The sequence below is a fragment of the Poecilia formosa genome, unplaced genomic scaffold (assembly GCF_000485575.1).
Source record: "Poecilia formosa unplaced genomic scaffold, Poecilia_formosa-5.1.2 Scaffold252, whole genome shotgun sequence".
Lineage (NCBI taxonomy): Eukaryota > Metazoa > Chordata > Actinopteri > Cyprinodontiformes > Poeciliidae > Poecilia > Poecilia formosa.
In genome coordinates, this window is record NW_006800191.1 from 859,436 (window position 1) to 883,599 (window position 24,164).

Sequence of the window (24,164 nt, forward strand, 5' to 3'; positions counted from 1 at the left end):
GATTTTAGGAAAATCCAGCTTAGTGGTTCTTAGTATTCGTGTTTAAAGATCTGATGTCTGTTGTAGAAAAAAATGAAAGGTGTTGAAAAACTAATGAGAAACAAATCCTTTTTTTATCTAATTTGTTTACAATTGACAAGCAACTTTGGCTGTTTTTTTGTTTAACAGTAAAGCAACATGAACTTTCTGAAATTTTGTCAACGCAATAATAATTTGACCCCTTAACAAATAAAGGCCCTTCTTTACTGTACTTCACAGCTTTTTTCACCCCATACTGTAGGCATTCCTCAATCTCTTGCATGTTGTTTACAGAAATAAAAATGTTTAGGGAGGAATTCAAGCTTTTAGCATTTATGCCTATAAATATTCCATTTGGACTCATATTAATATTGCATATGTCATAAAAGACGGAGCAGAAAAAGTTCCCCTCCCAGGCATCACTTTAATGTTCTGATTTTGGCAAGAATCAAACGAATAAAATCTTAAACATTTAAACCTCCCCCCCCCCCTTTTTTTTTTTTTTAGCTCAGAGGCAGTTCCACGCTGTGATTTTCATCTCTCTGCAAGTCCGAATGATCAAAAAAAGATATTTAAAGTATAGAAGAATGCTTAACTTGATCAATGAGATCAAATACAAGGAAAAATAAGTAATAGCCAAAAATTAATAAGGGAAATACTGGATAACTGACAGAGCTTTGGGGAAGTTTCTGATCTTATTGTGTGCTGAGTCCACACATTTTTTATTTTTATTTTTTTGCTCTTTCTCAGAGTCTGATGATCAAAACTACAGAGTGTGCGCTGTTCATGCTTTGGTTCATAAGCTGCCGGAGAGGAACAGGGAAATGCTGGAGTTACTGATAAAACACCTTGTCATGTAGGTGTTTCTGTAATGAAGCAATTACACAAAAATGTGACCTTTTGAGAGGAGAAATGAAGACATAAAGCTAATTAAACCCTCTTCACATTGGCATGCAGAGTTTCTGCACAGAACCAGTCCAACCTGATGACGGTGTCCAACCTGGGTGTTATATTCGGGCCGACGCTGATGCGGTCGCAGGAGGAGACGGTGGCTGCTATGATGAACATCAAGTTTCAGAACATCGTGGTGGAAATACTGATCGAGAACTTCAACAAGGTGAGAGATTAATTTTTAACTTCCAACAGAAATCCACCTTATTAATAATTTAAAAGCAATAATTGAGAAAAATGTTTTTTCTTTTCATATATATGCAATTAAGACATCTTATTTAATATATACCTTACATAGCACCCTTCCCAATCACTGAGGCTCTCTGGTAACAGTTGCTATGGAGACATGGTGACTCCAAGATGCCACTCAATGCTACAGTTTGGTGGCATCTTGGAATCATCATGTCTTACTCAGATATTTCCTGATTTACAGTTTACTTGACTGGCATATACTTTTGTCTTTTGCATTTTGAACCCTGCTAAAAGTATTGATCCTTCCTGTCATGTTAAATACATCTGTCACGGAAACAGGAAGTTATTTCCTCACTAACGAAGATCAACATTTACATTTTTCAGTGGGAAATGATGTTCCTCCGATAAAATATGAAACTTTTTTGTCCACTTTTACCGGGGATGCTAATAATGTCACGTATTTGAAGTTTGCTTTTCACCTGTTAATCAATGTAAATGTGTAGATTTTTTTCTTTTTTTTTACGAGTCAGTGCTCTGCTCTGGATCTTCAGATCTTTCACCAGCCTCCGGATCCCAATGTGCCTCTGCCGCAGCCGCAGAGCCGGACTGGCTCCCGCAGGAGCAGAGCCATCTGTCTGTCCAAGGGGCCCCGCAAGCCGCGCAGTCTTTACGCCCCGACACTGTGCCTGGCAGATGCAGAAAGTGAGTACCATCGAGGTGATTACTTATCACCGCAGGTTCTCACACAGCACGTCAGGCCAAAACCTGTCAGTGGGCTTTAATTTCCCTCAAACATATGCACGAGTTTTGAATAATTACTTTAGGAATTAATTATGTGGAATTAAAGTGTTCCTTATAATCAAATTTATCTGGCTCTTAAATCAAAAGTGGAGTATTAGATCGTAGTATCGCAGCAGGTTTTTTATGAGGGCCCTGTTTGCCTACTTTCTGGCCCCTGCATAGGTGACACCTTGAGCAGCAGTCCAAGCAGCACCCCTACAGGCAGCATGGAGTCTCTGTCGTCCCACTCCTCAGAGCAGAACACCTCCTCCAAAACCGCTTCCTCCGGAGCAGGACGGTGCCTCAGCAGGTCGGACCTCCTCCGCCGGACCCCGTCGCAGCTCTCGAACGGCCCCAGGAGCGCGGCGTGCGTCAGCAGCCCTGAGTCCAGCTCCAGGGAGGAGGGAGGTCGAACAGATGGGGAGTCTGAGGACACTTTCAGCCTGTCCTCAGTCAACACAACACCTCGACTGTCTCCCGCACCCAAAAAAGCCCCCCACTGCCGCTCTGACCTCAAGCCGCCGCTGCCGAGTCGCTCCGTTTCTCCCTCACTGAAATCACTGCTAGGATCTGATGGTAGGATAATTATGGGACGGCAGGGTTAGTGTGACAGAGCGGATCAAAAACATGTTTACATACACCTTGCATAGCTTTCTTCTTATTGTTTGACATTAATTTTCTGAAAAGGCTAGAGTAAATAGTTTATTCTTACGGGATATTTTAATGCTTCTTTTAAACTCAGAAATGTAAAAGTGTTGTTTTTTTTAGAGATGAACTTTGTTTTTCAACTGCACATTTAAAATCCATGTGTCTGGTGGAAGTTATGGACCTTTACAAATATTATTTTATGGTATTGTGATAAAAGTGATGACAGCTATTTGTTACTTTTGTTGGTAACTGTATGGTTGTGACTGCATGGCCTCATAAAAACGGATCGTAAAAAAATAGAAAACCTTCCCATTTGCACTGTGCCTGTTTAGGACACCAATCATATCAGGAAATGTGATATTATGTCACTAAGATGCACACACAAACTGCAATTAATCAAATTTATTGATATTTATTGATGCTCTCATTGAACAAACAGTGGAGAAAATAGTAACACCAACAATCCCAACAATATAGATAGTTTTGGGAGTTTTTGACATCATTAACTGGAAATGATTATGACAATAACTAATCAAAATTCTCATAAGAAATTCATGATGATAAATGATAAACAATGCAATACATGCTCACTCCTGGTTGTATGAGCCCAATAATAAAAGCAGTAGATGTTGTTACACACAGTGAAAGAAGTTCTGTATCAACTTTGTCTGAAAAGATCAATCATGTTGGAAGAAGCCATTATTCAAAAAGGAACTTAGAAAAACATGGGTTACACTTTTCAAATGCATTCTTGAACAAATGCCTTAATTTTTAGAGAGATATTCTGATCTCTGATAATATTAGAATTTAGGTTTTTGGCTATTATTTAAAGTCTACCAAGATATTTGCATTAAGAACTAGACCAAAAATATGTTTGTGTTTTTGTAGCGTAAATGAGGTCTGACAGGAGGAATGGCCAAAGTATAAAGGCAAAAAAAAAAAAAAAAGCTTTAACTCTATTCTGGTTTGAATAAAGCTAAAAATAAAATATTTTTTTTCACAAATATGCACTTCTTGACATAAACTTGGCAAATTAAATTGTAGAATTAAAAGCGTCTCATTTCCTGAGTTATTGCTCCCGGCTGCTTTATCGTCACATTTTCTGTCTTTAATTACAATCTGTTATTGTGTGTCTCTGACTGTGAAGGCCAGCGGAGCTGTTCTGGTTCTGTCCAAAGTTTATCCACACTGGAGACCAAAGAGAGCTTAAAGCCCGGTGATCACCCCACCCTTCCACCGAAGCAAGTCATCCGCCGCAGGGCAGACGCGTCGGTGAACAACGGCTACCAGAGGCCAGGCTCAGTGTAATGAGATTTTATTTATTTTTTAATATTTGATTAACAGGTTCTGTGAAAAATAGCTTTACCCATGAAATCTTATCTGTCTTATCTATTCCTGTGCGCTGAAATGATAAACTAGTTGGAACAGTTCAGTACTTTGATTTATTTAATTGTTTTGGTTGTGTGTCTAGTTTCTTGGTGTTCCTCTGAGTTGGCAAGTGATTTAAAACTTTTATCTGAGCTTCAACAGATATTCAACAGACAAAATATTTGATCAGTTATCCAACAGAACACAAACAGTAATACCTTATTTCTGAAATCAATATTATTATACTGGATGCATATATTATTTTGCAAAAGTCTTCATAACCCTTGAACCTTTTTCACATATTATTACGTTATACTGACAAGCTTCATTTTTATGCAGAAGGGAGTAAATTATGAAGGGTTTTTAAAGTTTTAGCAGAAGAATTCACACCAGATCAGTAAGTGTTAAAATCTTAAAAATGTCCTCTTTACTCTGTTACCCCTAAATAAATCTAATACAATCGTTTGCCCCTGGAAGTCATTTACTTAATAAACAGTCCCTCTTTTTGATTTAATCTCAGCTGTTCTGCGAAGGTCTCATTTTTTTAGAACATTAGTGAAGAAACAACAAAATGAAGAACAAGAAACACAGCAGATAAGTTAGAGATAAAGTGGTGAAGAAGTTTAAATTAAGACTTATTTACAAAACAATATTGCGAGCTTTGAACATTTCCTGCTCAATCTGTTATTATGGCACAACTGAAAACTAGGGCTTGAAGATATGAGCTTAATGTTTTATCATGATAGTTTGTGGTTTTCATTATGACGTCTGCACACAGTCAGAGCCCCACAAACACAAATGCTGCTCTGCAAAATAACACTCATCTGTTATCAAATAGGCTACTTCCGCACAGTTACATTAACTGTACAGCTAAACAACATGCAGTAACTGCTGCTAATAATAGTTTTGTAGTTTTCCAAGGACCTGTGAAATCAACAGTGGAGATCATAACCAGAACAGCAAAAGTAACAAACTTATGTCTTTGAGGACATCTTCAATTAATTTATAAATCACACATTTTATCATGATGATATAACTATAAGCAAAATTAATCAGAGAAGCAACGAAGAGGCTAATTGGAAATTTGATAGGAGGTGCACAGATCCACAATTCAGATGGGAGAAACTTTTCTGTTACTGTTTGTCTTTTTGAAAAGTCAGCAGTAACAGGTGAGTGGCACAACTGAGACGGGGTAACACAGCTGAGTTCAGTGGGCTTGATGTTAAGGAAATGGAAATTGAACTGAGACTACATAGGAACTGAAGCCAAAAGGATAAATGGCCCTAAAAGTAAAATAAGAAAATTAACACAAATACACAAGAAGTGTAGCAAACATAAAGGAAATGTGTAACACTTACTGGACAGTAAAATGAACAGCAAATCTAAATAGCAGTAATGAAACTAATGAGAATGGAAAAATAAAACCATAACACCAGAGCAACATGAGAGAAGTAATGTAAAAAAAAAAAAAAAAATCAAGACGTTAGAATAAATTATGAAACTAGACAAAAATTGACATGACTGAATCTGACTGGTAAGGAGTGAAAGGAACTGGACAGAATGTACTAACACTTGCCTAAATAAAACACAAAGGGAATAATCTAACACACTAACAGGAATAATCTAGAGAAACTATTCAGAAAGGGAAACACATGAGTAAACTATGAAAACAGACATACCACGAAGAGCTAATATCACTAAAACTATTTTAACCCATAACAAAAATCACAAATCATGAACCCAAAGAAGGATGCCAGAAAGAGGCCGTAAAGGACTGAGACCAGGATGAACTTTTTGGCATGTCAACAATCATAAACATGCAGCAGATTTATAGTGGAATGGCTCACATTGAAACAAACTGCAGACCTGTGGCATTCATTCAGACTCAGTTAAGGTTAGCAATTTTGCCCCCAAAAAATTATTCAGCAAAAGTTTCAGTCACTAGATGCATCCCACACTATTCAGATTTTTATTTAAAAAAAAATCTGAATCATATTATTTTTAAGAAATCATAATTATGCACAATTTTGTGCAGCTCTGGTTACATCAAAAATGTGCATTGAAGTTAAAGTTTGCATCGTGACGTAATGCAAAAAAAAGTTCTAGAGCTGTCATCACTTTTTCGGGGCTCTGAATGTTTGTAGGGAGAAACGGCACCATAAACCCACAGTAACCCGGTAAGACTGGAGCACAATAGCTTAGCAGCAATTCTTTCCGCCCTCTTTCCTTCCTCCCTCTCTCCCTCTGAGTTGTCTGCCTACTCCCTCCTCGGTTTACGAGCATTGAGAGTTTTCTAAAATCAAATGAGTGCATGTTTGGAGATTTATGTCTCCTGTGCTCTGGTGGGAGGGCTGCCTTTAATTGCGTTCTGCCTGCTCTAGGGTTGATGTGACCCAGCAGCAATTTGTGCTCGTTCTCCTGGGACAAACAGATTGTTTGACTTGTCGTGTCTGGGGAGCCAGTCACACGGTCTCCAGAGTAGTCCTTCCCTGTCCAGCACCCACCCAGACTGTCCCTCAAGCTCTGCAGATGACCTTGACTCCTACGACTGGCGTGCTCTTGGTTCATGTGCGTCTGCGTTGCGTGTTTCACCTCGACTCTGCGCCGTGACGAAGCTCAGTCTGCCTGGAGGAAGGAAGCCTCCCCTTATATGTCGTTTTTGCCTTTCGCGTCGCTCTGAACAATGCGAAATGCTGGTCAAACCAACCGAACAGATGTGATTTGGCCAAAAGTAAAAATTGTCAATCTTTCTTTTATGGTTGTGTCTCATTTCTATTCCTTTTTAGGGTTGCTGCCAGAGCGCTGCTTTTTGAAAAAACCCCTTCTTCACAATCTGTCCCTATAGGAAGGTAAAACATAACACGATCTGTGACATGTAGGCCTTATTATTAACTCTGACACTCGTTCAGATTCACTGCAACATTATCTATTTTTTATTTTTATTTTTTACTTTATAGAGATGCCAAGGCCATGTATTCCTGTGAGGCAGAGCACAGCAATGAGCTCAGCTTTCCTCAGGGGGCGCACTTCTCAAATGGTATGAAAACAGTCAAACAGTCACACTCACACAGAGATATTTATTTCTGCTTATATTGATGGCTGTATGTCAGAAAAGTCAAGCCAACTTTATTTAAAAGCACTTTTAAGACAACAAAACTGACAAAAGTGCTGAACAGACATCACATAAAAAACATCAACATAAACCAAGCAAACGCTTAAAAGATTTTATAAAAAAATAAAAGTAGAATACTTCACCAAACCAAAGAAAATAAATAAAATCATCATTTTTAATACAGAAATTTTGTGCTATGACCACATGTTGGCCTTAACAATCTATACTGATCACCAGCAAGCTGCAAAACGACATCCCTAAAGTTGCTGGGAATTGACAGATTGACATGAAAGTTAAGCAGAAGAAAAACGCGATTGTAAAAAGTAAACAGGCAATGGGCAGATTCAGAAAGCATGGGCTGTGGGTCCACTGGATGGTTCCATTCCTTTTGTTAAGCCACTCCTGCACCAAAGAGAGAGACGATTGGACTGCACTGTGAAACCACAAAATGTTACAAAGTATTTATTTTGTCTAGTTTCTGATGCAAATATCTTAGTACAGTTGAAACAAGACAAAACTAACTAACTTTTCAGCAAAATATAGGAGATTGTTTTAGCTGAATAATACCATATTTATTTTTTTATTTTTTTTTAAGTCCTAGCTCCAGTCTCAGATCATTTCACTTATAATAAGACATTTTCCCATATTATAAGTGAAAAGATCTGCTAGTGAAACTAGGGCTGTTTTTAATTGATAAGACATAAAAAATAGTTTCTTGTAAGTCACTATAAGTGTGCTCTTATATTTGTACTAGAAGCTTGACAAAAATACTTTGTAAGATTGTATGATTCTGCAGTGTATTATTTGATGGTATAAAGTCCACCATAAAAATTTTGCATCTCCTCCAAGAATAAAGCTCCCTGTCCCTGAGAAGAGTGCACTGCAAAAACACAAAGTGGCAATTTTTGTCTAGTTTTCAGTGCAAATATCTTTGTACATTTTAAATACGACACAACTTGCAAGTATCTTTTCAGCATGACATGGGAGCTTATTTTAACTCAATCCTTCTTGAATATCGGTTAAAAAGTGTTACTGGCATTTCTTTCACTTATAACAACATGGGAAATTTCTTGTTATAATTGTAAAAATCTGCCACAGTATTAAAGAATAACATACTTAAAACCTGTTCTTATATATTGCTGAAAAGTTTCTTGTAAGATATTTTCAAGTGTTTGCAGATATTTGCATTAGGAAAGATTTTAAGATTGTATGGGTTCATTTGCTGTGTGGGATGGTTCATAATATGACATACAGGAGATCCAGCGTGAGATTTCCACAGTTGACGATAATTTGGCGAGACATGCTGTAAGCCGTAATCATCTAAATAAATTAAAACTAAACGTTCACTTTTGGTGAACATTTAGTTCAAAAGTGAACTAAATATGCCTCAGTACACAGGCATACTGAGATATGACTGTATATTAGGTAGAGGTTTGAAGAAAGGCTTCATATAACAACAACCCCACAACCCACTATGCATGCAGAAAATCTTAATAACCACGTTATTTTTATTACCGCTTCATGTTTTTCTCCAATAAAGAGATGGCTTGACCCATAAGCAGGGCAGTTGGGTCACTGTAACCTAATGATTGAAGGCTCTGGTGCCTGTTCCCTGTTAACACAGCCAGCAGAGTCTGCAGCCAGAGGCAAAAAACATCAACAGATGCTCCCCATCATTTACAAGCAAGCTTAATGCTTTTAATTACTCTCCACGGTAATTACCTTCCTGGTGCTGTTGATTTGAGGCTTTGAGTTTAAATTGTAAAACACACCCCAACAGCTGACTGAAAATAGCAGGCTGACCCAGAATAATCTTCACTGTCCTTTTCACTACATTTTGTTGTAGAACTGGTACAACTGAAAATACAACAACCTGTTCTTTCTCTGAGACTTACAAGTGTTTCTCTCTCTCTCTCTCTCTCTCTCTCTCTCTCTCTCTCTTATGTCCTTTAGTCTACCCCTCCGTCGAACCAGGCTGGCTCCAAGCAACATACGAGAGCAAAACAGGTTTAATCCCAGAGAATTATGTTGTTTACCTGTGAAAGAAGCTCACCCTGCCATATTTTTATGATAGCAATGGAAAAAGAGCTCTGTGCTCACTGTTAAGTTCCCAATATCCAGTTCGCTGACAGAGAATTATATACAATTATATACACTCATCATTTGAATCTCTTATTGATTTTGGATTTGGAGTGAGATATTTGAATTGTTTTTGGGGGGGTTTCCAGAGTGAAATGGTAATGCAATAAAGGGAGAATTAAGACGCGTTTGGACAGGATAAGAAAAAAGATATTTTACATTTGCCTTCAAACTTATAAAGCAGAGCTGAGAGTGCTAAAGCACTACTTTGGAAGTATCTCCAAAATTGCTACCTGTAAACTTCAAGGCAACAATAAAATACCCTTTTCCTTAGATTGTCCCAGATTCCTCAATACGTCCCAATAAACCTGAATCCATCCTACTACTTTGATTAATTTTGAAAACAAGAACTGAGTGCGCAAGTTTGGCTTTATTGTGGATTTTCTTTAACCCATATAGTCAAAGTTGTACATATAATGCACTAATATTGAATATAGTTACAGTCGAGGTCCAGGAGCTGAATATTAGATTTCTTCATCTATCCCCATTTAAGCATTTAAAGAGTGAAATTTGCAGATGCCTACATTGAAAAGCCAAATGCCTTCAGGAGAAATGTCTCATGACCAGATGCGGCAAAGACTGAGCTCCTTACCTGCAATGGCAGGAACAACTGGAGGAGCTGGAGTGAGACTGGATTTATGAAAGGTCCTTCAAAGCCAGAAAAAGTTTTACATGTAACCATCTCAATTTAAGACCTTAAAAATCCTTAAATGTGCCCAGATTTTTTATGTGAGGTTCTAAATTATATTTAGTTTAAATTGTAGCTCTTTTTTTTATTATACTTCTCTTTTTTGAGAAATATAAGGGAGGCATTAGGCAAACATTAAGCTTTTAGAGCAGTCGTCCCAAGAAAACCAAATTAAATCAACACAAAAAAATGTGTTGTATCTTTCTGGAAAAAAATGTTAAATTCACCTCTAATATCTAATTTGAACTATTTTATTGTTCTAATGATAATGTTTTAGACATGTTTTTGTTTGTGACTTTAACGCCTGCTGTTTTTTTTAAGTTTACTTTGATTAAAAACGAAAAATTATTAAGATATTTTTGCAGATGTGGCTAATCTGTTGATTATTCTTTGCCAACATTGTTTGCATTTTTAGCAGATATTATTGTCGAGGCTTTCGCAAACTAATGACCAATTCTATACCTCTCTTTGTGAGATTTTGATGCATTTGTTTCCTCCGCCGAGCAATTCAGCTTAGCATTAAAGTCAGATATAAATATAATGCAACATGATGGCACTGATCTCTAGTATTAGCCTACAGAATCACAGAACAATCAATTTCCCTTTTAATTATTTTATTCTCAGAAATGTATCCTATATATGAACCCATTTCACCACACTTCATCACAAATCTGTCACAAACATTTTGATTGATCAAGCTGTGTTTTCAAATAATAAAATAATCTATTCTGTTAGAATATAGTAGAGAAACCAATAACGGTTTTGCACCTTAATATCTCTGGACTACTGTTTACCCACTGAAACTGTTCCTGGCTGTTGCCTCGTCAGTTAAATGCTACTGTACACCTGCTCATGTTTTTTTTTTCTTTAAAATTATATGAAATATTTACTTCTTGTAACTGTCTGTTACAGAATATTGGCACATCAAATATACGTTGTATGTAAAAGTTATTTTATCAAATGTACGTTGTGTGGTCAGTGGTACACTGGTGTACAAGTAATGACAACAACACAAGTATGACGTTGTTATGTGTGAAAGAAGACATTTAATACATATTTACTTGTCAACATCCACGCACTAAAAATCAAAAATTGTCTACAAAGTTAACTTTAGTGATACAGTTTCAGAAAAAAAGATAGAAAAAAACAAAGAAAGACACAATCATTTTTGCAAACTTAAAAAAAAAAAACGCCAAAGTTAAACTTTCTTTGGTTTCCCAAAATGTATTTGGGAGAATATTTGACATTTAGCTCCTGCCAGGATCAGGCTGTTCTTTTCCATTTACATTTCGAAGAATGCGAGGTGGCCTTGAACACTTGATGCTGAACTACTACTCCCTTACGGTAAATGAATTTGCCGGGGCATGCCACGGAAATTATACTGATTTCCTGAATATGTCCAAATTGGCACGCTGTTTCACACAGTTATTAGGATTTTTTTCAAACATTTAATTTATCCTAACAAAATAGGTCAGCAAATACAGAGTGAATGATCAAACCATCTGTCCAGATACATGTGGTTTATATTTCACTGAGGGATCAAAAAAAGTAGAGTACTGCAAGTATTTGCCCCTCACAAATTTCTTCTGCTTTGTGGCTTTTTGTCACTCATAAAAGTTTGACGTCAGATAAAGATAACAGTATTTTTTTTTTAATTAAGAAAAAAGAAAAGAAACGGGTGAAAATCAGTCCCTTGCCAACTGCTTATATAAGTTGTAAAACAAGTGCCTTCAAGAATCAGGTAATCATTCTATTTTATTGCTTTGGAGCATCGTGACCCCCTTCTTTGTAGAATTGTCTTAGTTTGAATACATTCAGTGTTTTCTGCTATAGAGCAGATTATTTGTGGTTAAGCCACCAAGTCCTGAGGTAGACAGTAGTGTGAAATGTTTAGCTCCTGATCATCACACTACCACCACCATGTTTGGCCGGTGGGGGCATTGCCTGTTTTCACATAGGAGTATATAAGTCTCAATAGCTTTTTCCCCTTAAAACCAATGAGGCTGTTGTAAAATACAGCTTTTTAATGTTTTTCCAGGTTGATCTGAAATTACATTAATATTAGTTTGATCATCTGAAGCTTTTACGTCTGGCAAATAAAGCAAAATCAGAAGAAATATATGAGGAGAAAATAAATTTTCATTGCTACTGAGATCTACATGTTGGATAGAGAACCTAAACCTGTTCAACCACCGAAATCTAAATGCTGTGTTAATATGGGATTATGTGTCGAGGTTTGATTGATTAGTTACATTTTTAATGTGAAAAGGTTTGATGAAACATTTTTAACTAATGTTACCTTTTCAAGAACTTCACTGGCTTGAGTAAACTATAAATATTCATCATTCTTTAAATGATAAATATGATTAATTGTGCTCTGTTCTGAAAATAAAAATGGCTGTTATTTGTGCACATATGCAAGTTGTTTTAGTTTTATTTTTCCGTGCAAATATTTGACAAAGGGTAAGATATCTCTCCACTTTTCTCTGCCTGCCCACTTTGAATTTGCACATGTCCATAAGCTATGCAGTTGTTCTGCACAATAACGGCAAGATTTTGTTCTATTTTTTGCAGCTTCAGTACAAAGATATCAGTATTTCAGATATTTCTTTTGTTTATAATCTAATGTGTTGTTGCAATTGGATAAAACACAAGTGACAGAATGGAAAATGTTTGATACACAGCAACACACAAAAGATTTAATGACGGATGCTTAACAGGACCTAACACAATTATTGTCACCTTGGTGGAGATGTGTAAAAAGTCTTTAAAATGTATCTATTGTAGCACTAAAATATCACACAGATTTTTTTTTTATCTATTTAATTTGAGCACATTGATTAAATTGATTAAAACAAATCTTAATACATCATTTAAATGTATTAAAATGATGTATTTTACATTAGAGGCCCACCTGTGTTCCTGGGTACTAAATATGAAATGACCAACAGGCCTATTTTTTGTGGTTGTTCGAAAAACAAGAGAGCAGATAAAGTAAGGCAAATGCTTGTTGATCAAGATATTGCTTAAAGAAAATAGCAACATGACTGAACATGTCTATATTTGCAGTCAGAGGACTAACTAAAAATAAAAAAAAAAAATTTTTACACATCTTTACCAAAAAAAAAACAATACTTGTGGAAGGAAGACACTGTATTGAGTTTATGATACAGTGCCTTGCAAAAATGGTTACGTCCTTTTCAGATTTCGCTATGTAACAACCACAACCTTTAATACATTTTATTATGATCTTATGTCATAGACCAACTCAAAGTGGCATCTAACAGTTGATGAAAAATAGATGGTTTGTGTTTCATTTTTATTTCATTATTAATACAGATATTCTGTTGTTCAGGAAACAACGAGACTATTGGACATTCAGTTCACTTTAACTAATATTCAACTCGAATAAGAGAATCCATATAGTTCCATCATTTATCAAGCAGATGGATGCATCCACTGTGACACAAACCCCTGACTTCTGGGACCAATATGTAAAAACAATAAAATTATGGCTCTTAAATTACAAACGATGCATCTGCTCTAGCCTGAACTTAAAGTCCTGGAAGGACCGGAATCGCTTCCTCACTTGTCCGTAGTCAGATGTTTCAAGGAGAGTTGCTGCTGACTCTATTGTCACGTTTACCTCAAACAGATGACTTCTCATGGGAATTTTGATGTTGATCTGGAAACTGAATCTGTTTTCTGCTGCTAAACTAGAGACTGGAATTACAAGCCACTTCTGCCAGTGTTTTGAAATTAGGGAACATTTCTCCAACTGACGTGATCAAATGTTGACAAACCCTCTAAATGAGGAGAATGAGCGATACATTTTTGGAAATACTTAAAAAAAAAAAATAAAAGTGGGCCTACATGACAGGACACCACAAAAATATATGTAATAGGTATGCCGGGCCAATCGGTGGCGCTGTAGTACTACCACAGAACGACACAAAAACACCAAACCAAACAAATGGAGCTTCAACGTCACCAAAAATCATAGTTTGGTCTCACAAGAACCTGAATCCATGTGAACGCACTGCCTAAACAACAAAAATCTTTTGCAGATACACTGAAAATCGTCTCAGTTTGGACACGGCCTTAATTAGCTGAACTTTGCGCGTAAAGTTAAACACGTCTACTACTGCACGACTTGATCAGGAGTGTGAATTTTAATCTGACAAAATGACGGATGGCCCTCAGATTTTTCTGTCACTGTTTCAAATAATAAAAAAAGCAATCAAAGATGGAAAACATCTGGCTAACATGACCCCTACTTTAGATATTGACATGCAGCAAAATATTATTTTATGTTGGTCTGTTACAGAAAAGCCAAATAAAATATATTTAAGTTTGTTTTTGTAACATGATTAAAAACTGAAAATTAAACATTCAAATATATTCATGCTTTTGTAGGCATTTTACATTCATGTCAATCCATTTTTTTATTTTATTTTTTTTTATTTTTTGCCTTCCCTGGAGGCATTTATCATAGTTTACACTACAGCAGAATGCAGGGTCTGAAGAATTAAGTATTCTGCAGCAGTAATCCAGTCAAAGGCCACCACCATAATGATGTCTGCATTACTGCTTCGTGTGGAACAACAGGGGTTTCACCATCCCAGCCAGCACCTTGGGAAGTTGAGAGGCGATGACTTCTGACATCATCTCTGGAAACTCCACTTTCATGCCGTCGGCCTGGATGAAGGTGCTCAGACAGAACAGGTTGACCTTCTTCACTATCTGTCAGACAGGAGACATTTCTTTTCATTTTTGGTGCTCAATACGAATGCAGACACTGGAGGTGTACCTTCTGAAAGAGCCTTACATCATGCATGGCGTCCATCAGTTTGGTAAGGTGGTAGAACCGCTGGGAACTGGCCACCATGCCCTTCTCCTTCATGTGAATGGCTCTGGACAGCTCTCGTATGTAGTTTTGTCTCATTTCCTCAAATGCGGCCTGACTTTTCAGACCTTCAAGAGGCACTGAGAGTGCATAAGACAAGCAAGAAGTCAAATTTAAATGCAAATTGTAAATCGCAACCATCTGTTGTAAAAAAATGCTTCAGGAAAAGGAAATATATGTGCTTGAATAACATGTTTTTGTTTGATAAGGAAAAATAACTTGACAATAGTTGCTACATTAATCTATTCAAGGTCTAATCTTGTTAAACACTCCTGTTTTTGTTCAGCTCTGCAGTAGTTGGTCTTCAAAGCTTCACATTTCTGAGATTGTAACATTGTGTAGTGGTTGTGTTCAATTGTAAGGGTCCCACCTGTGGTGAGTAATATTATAGCTTTCATGCAGAGGAATTCCTCACGGGTCACTTGTAGGTTGGCAAACTCCTGAGGAATGAACTGGATCGCCAGGCAGAGGTCATATATTGGGGATCTCCTCATTTGCTCCCTAAAAATTAAAGAAAAACATTAATATAGTTTAAAGTAAGTGTGTCTTTTTCAAAATTAAATTGATTCTTTTTTCTCTGTTTTTTTTCTGTTTCTTTTTTCTCTTGACTTAATACTAACAACTTTTGGCAAGTTACAAACACCAACTTTTATGCGTCTTTTTGCCGTTTTAAATTCTTTGTAAATAGCTCCGATTCAGTCAAACTGGAAATGGGTAGAACGAAGACAAATTTTTAAATCTTCTCAAAGATTGTTGCTTTGTTTTTGATCTGGACCTCAATTAGACCATTCTTCATAGTCTCTCTGAACCAATTTCAAATGTTTTTCTACTTTTGCAAGGTTTTCTTCCAGAACTACATTGTATTCAGCTCTGTTCATCTTTCCAATTACTCTGGGCAGATTTGTTGTCCTTGCTGAAGAAAAGCATATGTGCGCCACGATGATGCCACCACTATGTTTCACCATGGTTATAGTGTGATTCATGTGATATGAGCTGTAGATATTCTGCCCCATATAACATCTTTCTTAATGGCCAAAAGGTTGAATTTTTATCTTATCATTTGGTTTGTTGTCTTCTACGCTGACAATATTCAAACAGGACGTCTGGTCACTTTCTTTTAACTTGTGGCTTTCTTCTGGATTTTCTGCCATGAAAGTCAGATATTTTTCAGATGCTTGACTAATACGTTTCCTATCCAGTTTCTCTCCACTGAGTAGAAGATCTCTAGCCTAGTAAAAACCATTCCATGCTTCTTCTATGCTTTGCTTCATACAAAGGGTCTGGATCTTTGGCTACTGAGAATTGCTAACATTTGGCCGTGATGTAATGAGCCAGTTCAGCACTATATTGGAAATGAGCTGTGTCGTAAACAACCACCGAAGAGAGAAGTTCAGAGCCAAATAAGATGGCTGTTAATATTAATTCAATATCTGGGAGTGTGGCCAACACGGACGCCATTCACTTCCTCCATTGCCAAACTACAACCATAGACAGACTAGAATTCTAAAACAGAACAGGAAATTGGCTTCATCGTTCACAAATCCTCTTTTTTTTCACCGTTTGACCTGGTTAAAATTCATCCAGAGAAATCCAGCTCAATGGGAGAAAACCCAGGTGTAAAACTGAAGGTAGATGGGAATCAACTGGAATTAGGTAGGAAGACAATGGCCTGGCTAGCGGATCTCTGCAGATCCACCATAGTTACCATCTGCCTCTTAGCTGCAGCTCCGATACCCTAAATAGCCATCTGTTTTTTTGCTATGTCTCTTCCTGGGCCTTTTTTTTTAATAATGTTCTTTGACAAACCTCTGAGACTTTTACAGAAAGGATATATTTACACTCCAAATAAATCATAAATTGGTGGATTTACTTACAAGCTGACTTCTGATAGCATTTAGTTTCACTGCAGTTTGTTCATATAAAATCTAAAATGTCAGACATTTTCAAGACACTAAGATATTTACTTACTGGCTAAGAATCAGGTCAGGCGCAAAGTATAAATATTCGCTGGTGACATTCTGAAAAGAGCGCCACCCGAGAGAGAACACCATCAGGTTCATCCACGAGTACTGAATTAGAGTCATCTGATCGTTGATGTGAAGATTCCGAAAACCTTAGAAAAGACAGTAGAACACAGAGTCAAAAAACATTAAAATACCTCATTTTGACAACTTTTTTCCTACCTCTTAATTTGATGCAACATGATTCATAAGTGAATCATCACTGCAGGGCATTGGTTTTCATGTTTTGTTGTTCTCTCTGAGATTAGAGTTGAACACTTCGTGTGACTAATGGGGATCACTTAAGGTTGAGACCTTTAGCAAGGCCTCCCAGAGCGATCCCTATGACAACAAAAGTGGCAACCCTGACATGCAGAGAGCTGTTACCTGGCAGGGACTTGGACCACTTGACAATCCACAGCAGCTGTTTCTCGCACAGCCTGTTGAGACTGTTGAGGAGAAGATGGGGAACTTCGGGTTGTAAGTTGTCGTAACCAGAGTACACAATCTCAGGCTCGATGTTTTCCAGGATGTTAATGATTTGTTGGGAAAGCTGAAGCTCATGGATGCTTGGTACACAAGACATGGAGGTCAAGGCCTGGCCATCTCCGGACATGGCCAAATGGGACTGGAACATCAGGGACGGAGCCAACCCTAAGGCCTTCAAGGCTCCAAAGCGCTTCAGTTTCCTGCCTGTGACACAAATATAAAGCTTTATCAAATCTAATAAGGAAGTACCCCAAGTAAAAATCAGACAAATTAATTTGTAAAATACTTGGGTATGAAAAATGTAATCCAGTACAATATTAGAAAAATGATGCAGTGGTGATATTATTTGTAAATATTGTGATAATGATATTATTTGGCGTAAATCTACATGGAATCTGTCAAGTACTGCTGCAGGGAGATTCCATCCAACAGGCTGAACATCAGATTAGAATGCAAAGTTTAAACTTGTGACTCTTGGATTATGTTATACTAGAAAAAAGTTCAATATTTTAAGCAGCCCTTTGTGATAATCATAATACTGTGAATACTAATATTGAGATGACTATACTTTTGACATAATGTACCATGACTACAGTGAAGGATGATGGTGGTAACATTATGATCTGGGGTTAATTTTTGTCAGATGAAAGTAGGTCTTCTAGAAGATGAAGAGTGATTCAGTTTCCAGCATCACCGTAATCAGAGATGCATCACCAAATAATGGCTTCATCTTAAGAAAATTAGTTTTGGAACTACATCTGGAGAACCATTGGTAGGGAACCCAAAGATGGCTTTGGACAAGAGATTTCAAGAACTTTGCCAGGTGGAAGGCTAATGGAGTCCCAAAGACTAAACTTTGAAACTGAACCAAAAAATTGCCAATATAGTTTTAAAATAATTGATCTTACTCTCAATTTTTTAAGACTCAGAATCTTGGGATTTTAACAGGGGTGTGTACACTTCTGAGTTCTAATGCAGGTGTTGCCATAAACCTAAAGCTTTACAATAGATTTGGTCTTTTGTGAAGAATCAACCTTGAACAAAAGATTGAGACATGGTGCTTGCTACTCGAAGAAATGACTCATATGGAGGTGTGGTAACGGTTCGATAACAAATCAAATGAAATCCTACCTCCGAGCATCATTCCTGCTTGGTAACACTTTCTGAGGCGACATGCAGGGCAATTTTTTCTCCGAATTTTGTCCACAATGCAGTCATTTCGCCCAGCGCAGAGATAGCTGTGATGGCCTGTTGAGGGGAATGGGCACAGACAAACAATACAACCAATTTTAACAGTGCTTGGTTTCTAAATATATAGGGAACCGTGGGTGGTAAATGATGGATGAGAGGGGGGGGCAGTATTGAACTGACTCTTGACTAACCACTCCAAACTCAGGCAGGATTCTAAAAGAACTAACGAGGCAAATTAGATAGAGGCAAGGCTGTGAGGACAGAGTGACATGGCCATGGTGAGACATAGTGGCTCTCACTATATCTTGCACTGCAAGATAACAAAAAAAGTCCAAAATGAAGAACATGGTGTACACTGTTCGAAGTGATACTGTTTCTAATAACCTTTAACAACTACCACAGAAGGTTGCAAAGTGTTTGTGAATGACTGGGTTTTCCGTTTGAGTCAAAATCTGAGTTTCAGGTTGTTTAGACCACAAGATAATCAAATAAATAAACTTATTACATGTAGCTGTGTGTAATTAAACAACCTGGGTAGCATAAAAGGGGTATGGCTCAAAGACCATTAGAGGTTAAAAAGCACCCAACAGGCCCCAAGTAAAGATATGTTGGAACATTGTTACAATAATTTTCTTTGAAAACTTTTACTGTTGTAGCATTTCAAATTTTAAATCTTCTCAGATATGGAACATGATGAAGGCTCTTAAAGCATTTATCACTTACCAAAAGATGCTTGGTTTATGCTGTCCCAATAGCAGTTGGGTAGCTTAAACCAAACATTGGATCAATGATAGTGAACCAGTTTGTTGTGTTTTAGAAAAGGCTAATGGTAGCGTCATCATTGCCACTTTGAATTCTTACCACAAGAAGTGGTAAGTGAAATGAAATGCAGTGTAATATGTAACAGTCGGTAGTTTTATGTTTTTTACTCTAGTTCACATTGGAGAACAAATTAATACAAGCATAAGCCAGTTTTAGCTGGTTAGCATACCCATCTATTTAGCTAGCACAAGCTATGGCTAGGTACAAAGTTAACATTCACACTGACTAAATAACATGCTATTCCGTTATTATTAATATGCACTATTTCGTTGTTTTTAATTAAAAGACTTATTAGAAAATGTAACATTCTTCTTTGAATGTTTCAGATTCAGAACATTTTTAAAGCAGAATTAAGCTAAAACAGAAAATCATTCATTTTAACCCAAATATTTACCTGGTCAGTAATCTCTTCTAACTGTGGTGTGGCTTTATCAGCATGACATTTGTGACTTTATCCCATTTTTGGGTTGAAAAGCAAACCCAGTATGATGGCTCAAAACCATAACCAAAACATTTGTGCTAAAGCAACCCAGAGCAAGATTGTTTAACTGATTTAGAACTGGGTTAGTGAAACAATCAAAATTAGTTTTTTTTTTTGTTTTTTTTTTTGTGTGGCTACTTAATCAAGTTGCCATCAAGTTAATGTTGCATAAATTTATTAAAAACTAATTGAAGAACAAATGATTGCAATTTTTTTCTAAATATAGATGTGAAGAAATAAAATTGGTTCACCTATCTCAAGTTTTTAGGCTATATGTAGTAACTTTATTTTGTGTCCGTCCTTGTTATGAATTTCAGCCTGGAACAACTTTGAGCATTTATGTTTATAGTATGTGTTCTTATAGTCTGATCAGTGCCAAACTTATGACAAGAGATTTAGATAACACTCAAAGAACACAGACATTTCTCGCAAAGTAAAATGAATTGCTAATCTTTTAATGAGGTTATTTTAGATTGTGTCATGTGTTTGGCATCATTCCAAGAGTACTATATAGCCAAAGCCGTTTCACTTGCTGAATATACAGTAGCCTTCAAAGATAGCAGTGTTACCAAAGGACATCACTATCATTTTCTAGATATGGTTAAAAATATGTCAAGAAATCTAAGAAGTAATGGTGGGAAAAACAACAATCTGAAAGGTAATCTATATGGGAGATTATAGTAAACTGTGTTTTATATGTTAGGAATAGCAGTAACTAGCAGATTACTTCCTGGTTGATTTTAATTTAAAAACATTCACATAATGGTTTTTAATGAGTTACTTCCATATGTTTTTCTAAAAAAAAATTGTTTTAACATGTGCATATTGAGATCAGTATATAAGAGTTATAGTATCACATTAGTCTCAATTAATGTGAAAATCTCACAGAAATACCATTTAACCACAGTATCACATCAACATTTATAGATCATTTTTGTAGTTTTTCAATGTTGGTGACTACTAAAAGCATTTGGTTTTCAAACACTTAAAGGGTACTTTCTGAATTAAGGGAACATTCTGAAGCAATTAAACTGTTCAACATTTTGCAGCCCACCGTTTTCCCTTTTAAGACAATCCCAATACAACTATGTAAGAGTGTGATGTCTGGAGGGATCAACATTTTAGAGAATGGGAAAAAAATTAAATACGGAAAACTTAAATCATGCACTTAGATCTGGCAGACAGACATTTGGATTTGTTGCTCACCTTCCACTGCCCTTTTGAAAAATACTTTGCAACTCCCACACGTTAGGACTCCATAGTGGCAGCCAGATGCTTCATCACCACAGATAACACACATTCTCTGAGGCTGCAACCTAGAAAATAGACCAAATAAGATTTTTGATGGAGGTTTGCATATATCAAGGGCCAAAACTGCTACAAGCAAGGAACAAAATTTATGTATGTGATAATTTCAAAAAATAATTCTCAGTATATACAATTTATTAAAAACAATTTAAATGGCTAGATAATGTAATAAAGTCTGAAAATCATTGAGCATTTTTATTCATTGTTAAAAACATATGTAACTATTTAAGTATTTATTTCTTCATCCTTCCTGCCTTATCCTGCAAAGTCAGTAGGTGGAGTAAATATGACTAAGATGATTTGACAGCCAAGTTGCTGGGCAAATTAACCAATTAGATGTTAGTCGTTTTTACTAATAGTTTATTTATTCAAGTTAAGTCAAAATGGAAATTGTATGCAATAAAATGAATTGGTTTTAATATTTAAATGTTTACTATTGATACTTTACATGTCAACACGTTTAAAAATATTGACAATATGTATTCAATATATGCAACATATCGCTAACTGTAAATAAAACAGATAATTACATGAATTGATAGTAGCATTTTTGCTAATTCTTTAAAAACATTACTAAATACTTAAACATGAAACGAAATCAGTGTGTTCATGTTTTTCTAGAAGTTCAAATACATTTTTGGTATTAATTTTATTTAATTAAGTTGCAACATCATCGACTTGTCTGTCGGTATTTTGAATCAAAGTCAGTGGGCGGGACTAATATTCTTAACGTTAAGATGATTGGACGTTACAGAGCAAGTTTACCAATCAAGTGTCCGGGTGTGTTTGATAAGTAATTCTAAATCAGCACAGAAATAGAAAATAAATAAATGAATACAGAAATAAATACACTTGGATTCCATATAAAACGTATTCAAAACTTAATATTTTGAATCTATCAAAAGCATATTTTAAGTGTTTCCTAACTTATGTAAAAAAAAAAAAAAAACATTTTTGAAAAATAATTTCTTGATTGTATTTTTGACTTCAGATATGAAAGAATTTTTATTTTAAATAAAAATAAAGTTTGTCACACTAAACTATTTATCACTGAATATAAAAACAAACACAAACAACAAACACAAACAAACAAACAAAAACAGTAACGCTAAATTAGAAAACGCGTCGAAAATATATTACCCTGGAAAGGTGGAGAAAGGTGAAGGGTTCCTCTGGGTCTGGGTGTGATTCTGAATCCCTTCGTAGCTGCTGGTTGGAAAGGCGTCCGTCTCGGTCATAGCTGCGGTGTGGAGCCAGTATGGAGGCTCAGAAGTAGGGGTTTGGATCTGCCAACGTGAAGTGGCGTGAGGCGCGGGGGAATGGGAATGGGTGGACACAGCACACCTGGAGTCGGTTCTTCCGGAGTTCCCCAGCTGCTCTGGCTTGGTCAGCTCTATAAGAAAGTTAGGAGAGCCCTCCATCCGTGGACGGGGAATTACTTCCAGCCCCAGGTGTTGCTTGCTGTCGGTTTCGCAGCAGGTGTCGAGAGTACGGATCTCAGGTGATGTGTCAAACTTCGGACAGGGGGTGTCCATAATCACAGCGGGCTCCTTTTCGTCTTTAATGAACTTACAAGTTCCGGGTGTGGATGACAGGCTTAGATTTGCGGCAGACAAACTTTCCGACAGAGATGCGCTGGTCCTCTGATGTTTAACAAATTCTTCCCAGGGAACACCAGCAGACTTTAAATAGTCACTGTTGCTGTCATAAGACTGTTTTGCAGAAACTGACGCCTCAATAGAATTGCAGTCCTTATAAACCGAGCAGTCCCCACTCGAATTTAAGCCATGAATTAAAGGATCTAGACTTCCCAAATTACGCGCGACCACTTTGACAGACCTGCTGTATCCAACATCAATCAAGTTGCTTACTTTCGAATCAGTTGAATCAGCGATCGACGTGGTGCTGATGGCGCTCATCTTCCCGTGCATTTTGTTTTCCATGAGTTTTCCTTTCTTCCCTTTGAAGCTCGAAGAAGCGTCTTGAGTGCGCCCGCAGGCTGGATGTTACAGCGTGATAAGGAGCAACTCGGAGACCTTCCTATAATCCTCCTCCCTGTCTGTGACTTTGCCTTTCACATGAACCAAAGGCTCTCTAATACTTTATAAGTTTCTTTCACTTGTTTGTAAGATAAAAAAAAAAACATGCACTGGTGTACTGTGTAAATTAGATCGCGTTTATGTTCTGTTCACAAAAATGAACCACAGTAGATTGACAAAAACGACATATCCTTCTTCTTGACGTTGGTGTCATTTCTAATATTTTCCTATAGTGATCCAGTTGTCCACAGGACTTACCAAATTGGGGGAAAAGATCCAAAGGTTTGTATAGAGTGCAAGTCCTCGTACCTTAACAGCAGAGCTAAAAAGTGGCATTTCTTTCAGGAGACTTTCAATGTCAAGGGCCATTAGTCTCCGCCCTACAGATCTGGAAAAAGTGTAACAGGATGCAAAGAGGTGTTACATGATTATAAATAAAAACAGTCACAGTATCTGGGTGAGAAAAAAAAATCCTCAGGATAATGTTTAAATAGATAATCCTACCCTTTTTAGAGGGGATAATTTTCCAACTTAAAGGATTTTTAGTCAAAAAATATTCACAACTTCAAATTTATCATGAATTTTCAGCAATGCTCAGTGGCTCAAAAATGATCCACACAGGATAAATAAACATCTCAAAGTATCATTTGGCTGAATTTCCCTTTACAAGTTGCAGAGAGAGTTTATATTTTATTTAGGATTAAGGTGAAAGCCATTCCAAAGGTTTACTTTCAGCCTGATTTATCTGTTTGGAACTGAGGTTTTACTAGCAAGGACCACACCACATGAATGTAAAGACTTAATAAAAGAAGGAGTCTGATGGATGGACGAGCGAGGATATGAGTCATATGGGAGCTAAATGAATGGAGTCTTGGGTGAAAACTCAGTGTGGGAGTCCGGTCTCCAGGAAATAACTTTTCTGAAGTCTGATTAGTACCCGCCATCCCTCCGAGATGAACAATGACGAGTTGATGGGAGGTGAGAACAAGGTAGGGCTGAAGAGACGGGTGCTGGAGGGGCTGCAGTATGTAA

At 36.8% G+C, this 24,164-nt stretch overlaps 2 protein-coding genes across 6 annotated transcripts in view; one reads left to right on the forward strand and one right to left on the reverse strand.

The window, feature by feature from the left end:
- Nucleotides 1-11,436, forward strand: part of arhgap42b (Rho GTPase activating protein 42b) — a 122,468-nt gene extending 111,032 nt beyond the window's left edge. For 3 of the 5 annotated variants that reach the window (XM_007569943.2, XM_007569938.2, XM_007569941.2), the window contains 8 exons: nucleotides 769-874; nucleotides 976-1,135; nucleotides 1,713-1,863; nucleotides 2,113-2,517; nucleotides 3,737-3,893; nucleotides 6,744-6,806; nucleotides 6,915-6,994; nucleotides 9,023-11,436. In XM_007569943.2, coding sequence (XP_007570005.1) covers nucleotides 769-874; nucleotides 976-1,135; nucleotides 1,713-1,863; nucleotides 2,113-2,517; nucleotides 3,737-3,893; nucleotides 6,744-6,806; nucleotides 6,915-6,994; nucleotides 9,023-9,111 — 1,211 coding nt within the window. In that variant the 3' untranslated portion in view covers nucleotides 9,112-11,436. The remainder of the gene's footprint in view (nucleotides 1-768; nucleotides 875-975; nucleotides 1,136-1,712; nucleotides 1,864-2,112; nucleotides 2,518-3,736; nucleotides 3,894-6,743; nucleotides 6,807-6,914; nucleotides 6,995-9,022) is intronic. The other 2 variants (XM_007569939.2, XM_007569942.2) reach the window with 1 other exon arrangement.
- Nucleotides 11,120-24,131, reverse strand: pgr (progesterone receptor). Its single transcript, XM_007569937.2, has 8 exons — nucleotides 22,234-24,131; nucleotides 20,992-21,101; nucleotides 18,423-18,539; nucleotides 17,190-17,495; nucleotides 16,771-16,915; nucleotides 15,173-15,303; nucleotides 14,725-14,882; nucleotides 11,120-14,639 (listed from the first exon to the last, which is right to left on the reverse strand). Exons 1-8 carry the CDS (start codon nucleotides 23,034-23,036, stop codon nucleotides 14,481-14,483), a joined length of 1,929 nt encoding a protein of 642 aa, XP_007569999.1. The 5' UTR covers nucleotides 23,037-24,131; the 3' UTR covers nucleotides 11,120-14,480.
- Nucleotides 24,132-24,164: the final 33 nt, after the last annotated feature.

Coding starts and splice junctions, on each gene's coding strand:
- pgr (XM_007569937.2), bottom strand. CDS start 23,036: ATGGAAAACAAAATGCACGGGAAGATGAGCGCCATCAGCACCACGTCG. Junction 21,102..22,233: donor CCTTTCTCCACCTTTCCAGG/GTAATATATTTT, acceptor TCTATTTTCTAG/GTTGCAGCCTCAGAGAATGT. Junction 15,304..16,770: donor CCTGACCTGATTCTTAGCCA/GTAAGTAAATAT, acceptor TTTAATTTTTAG/GGAGCAAATGAGGAGATCCC.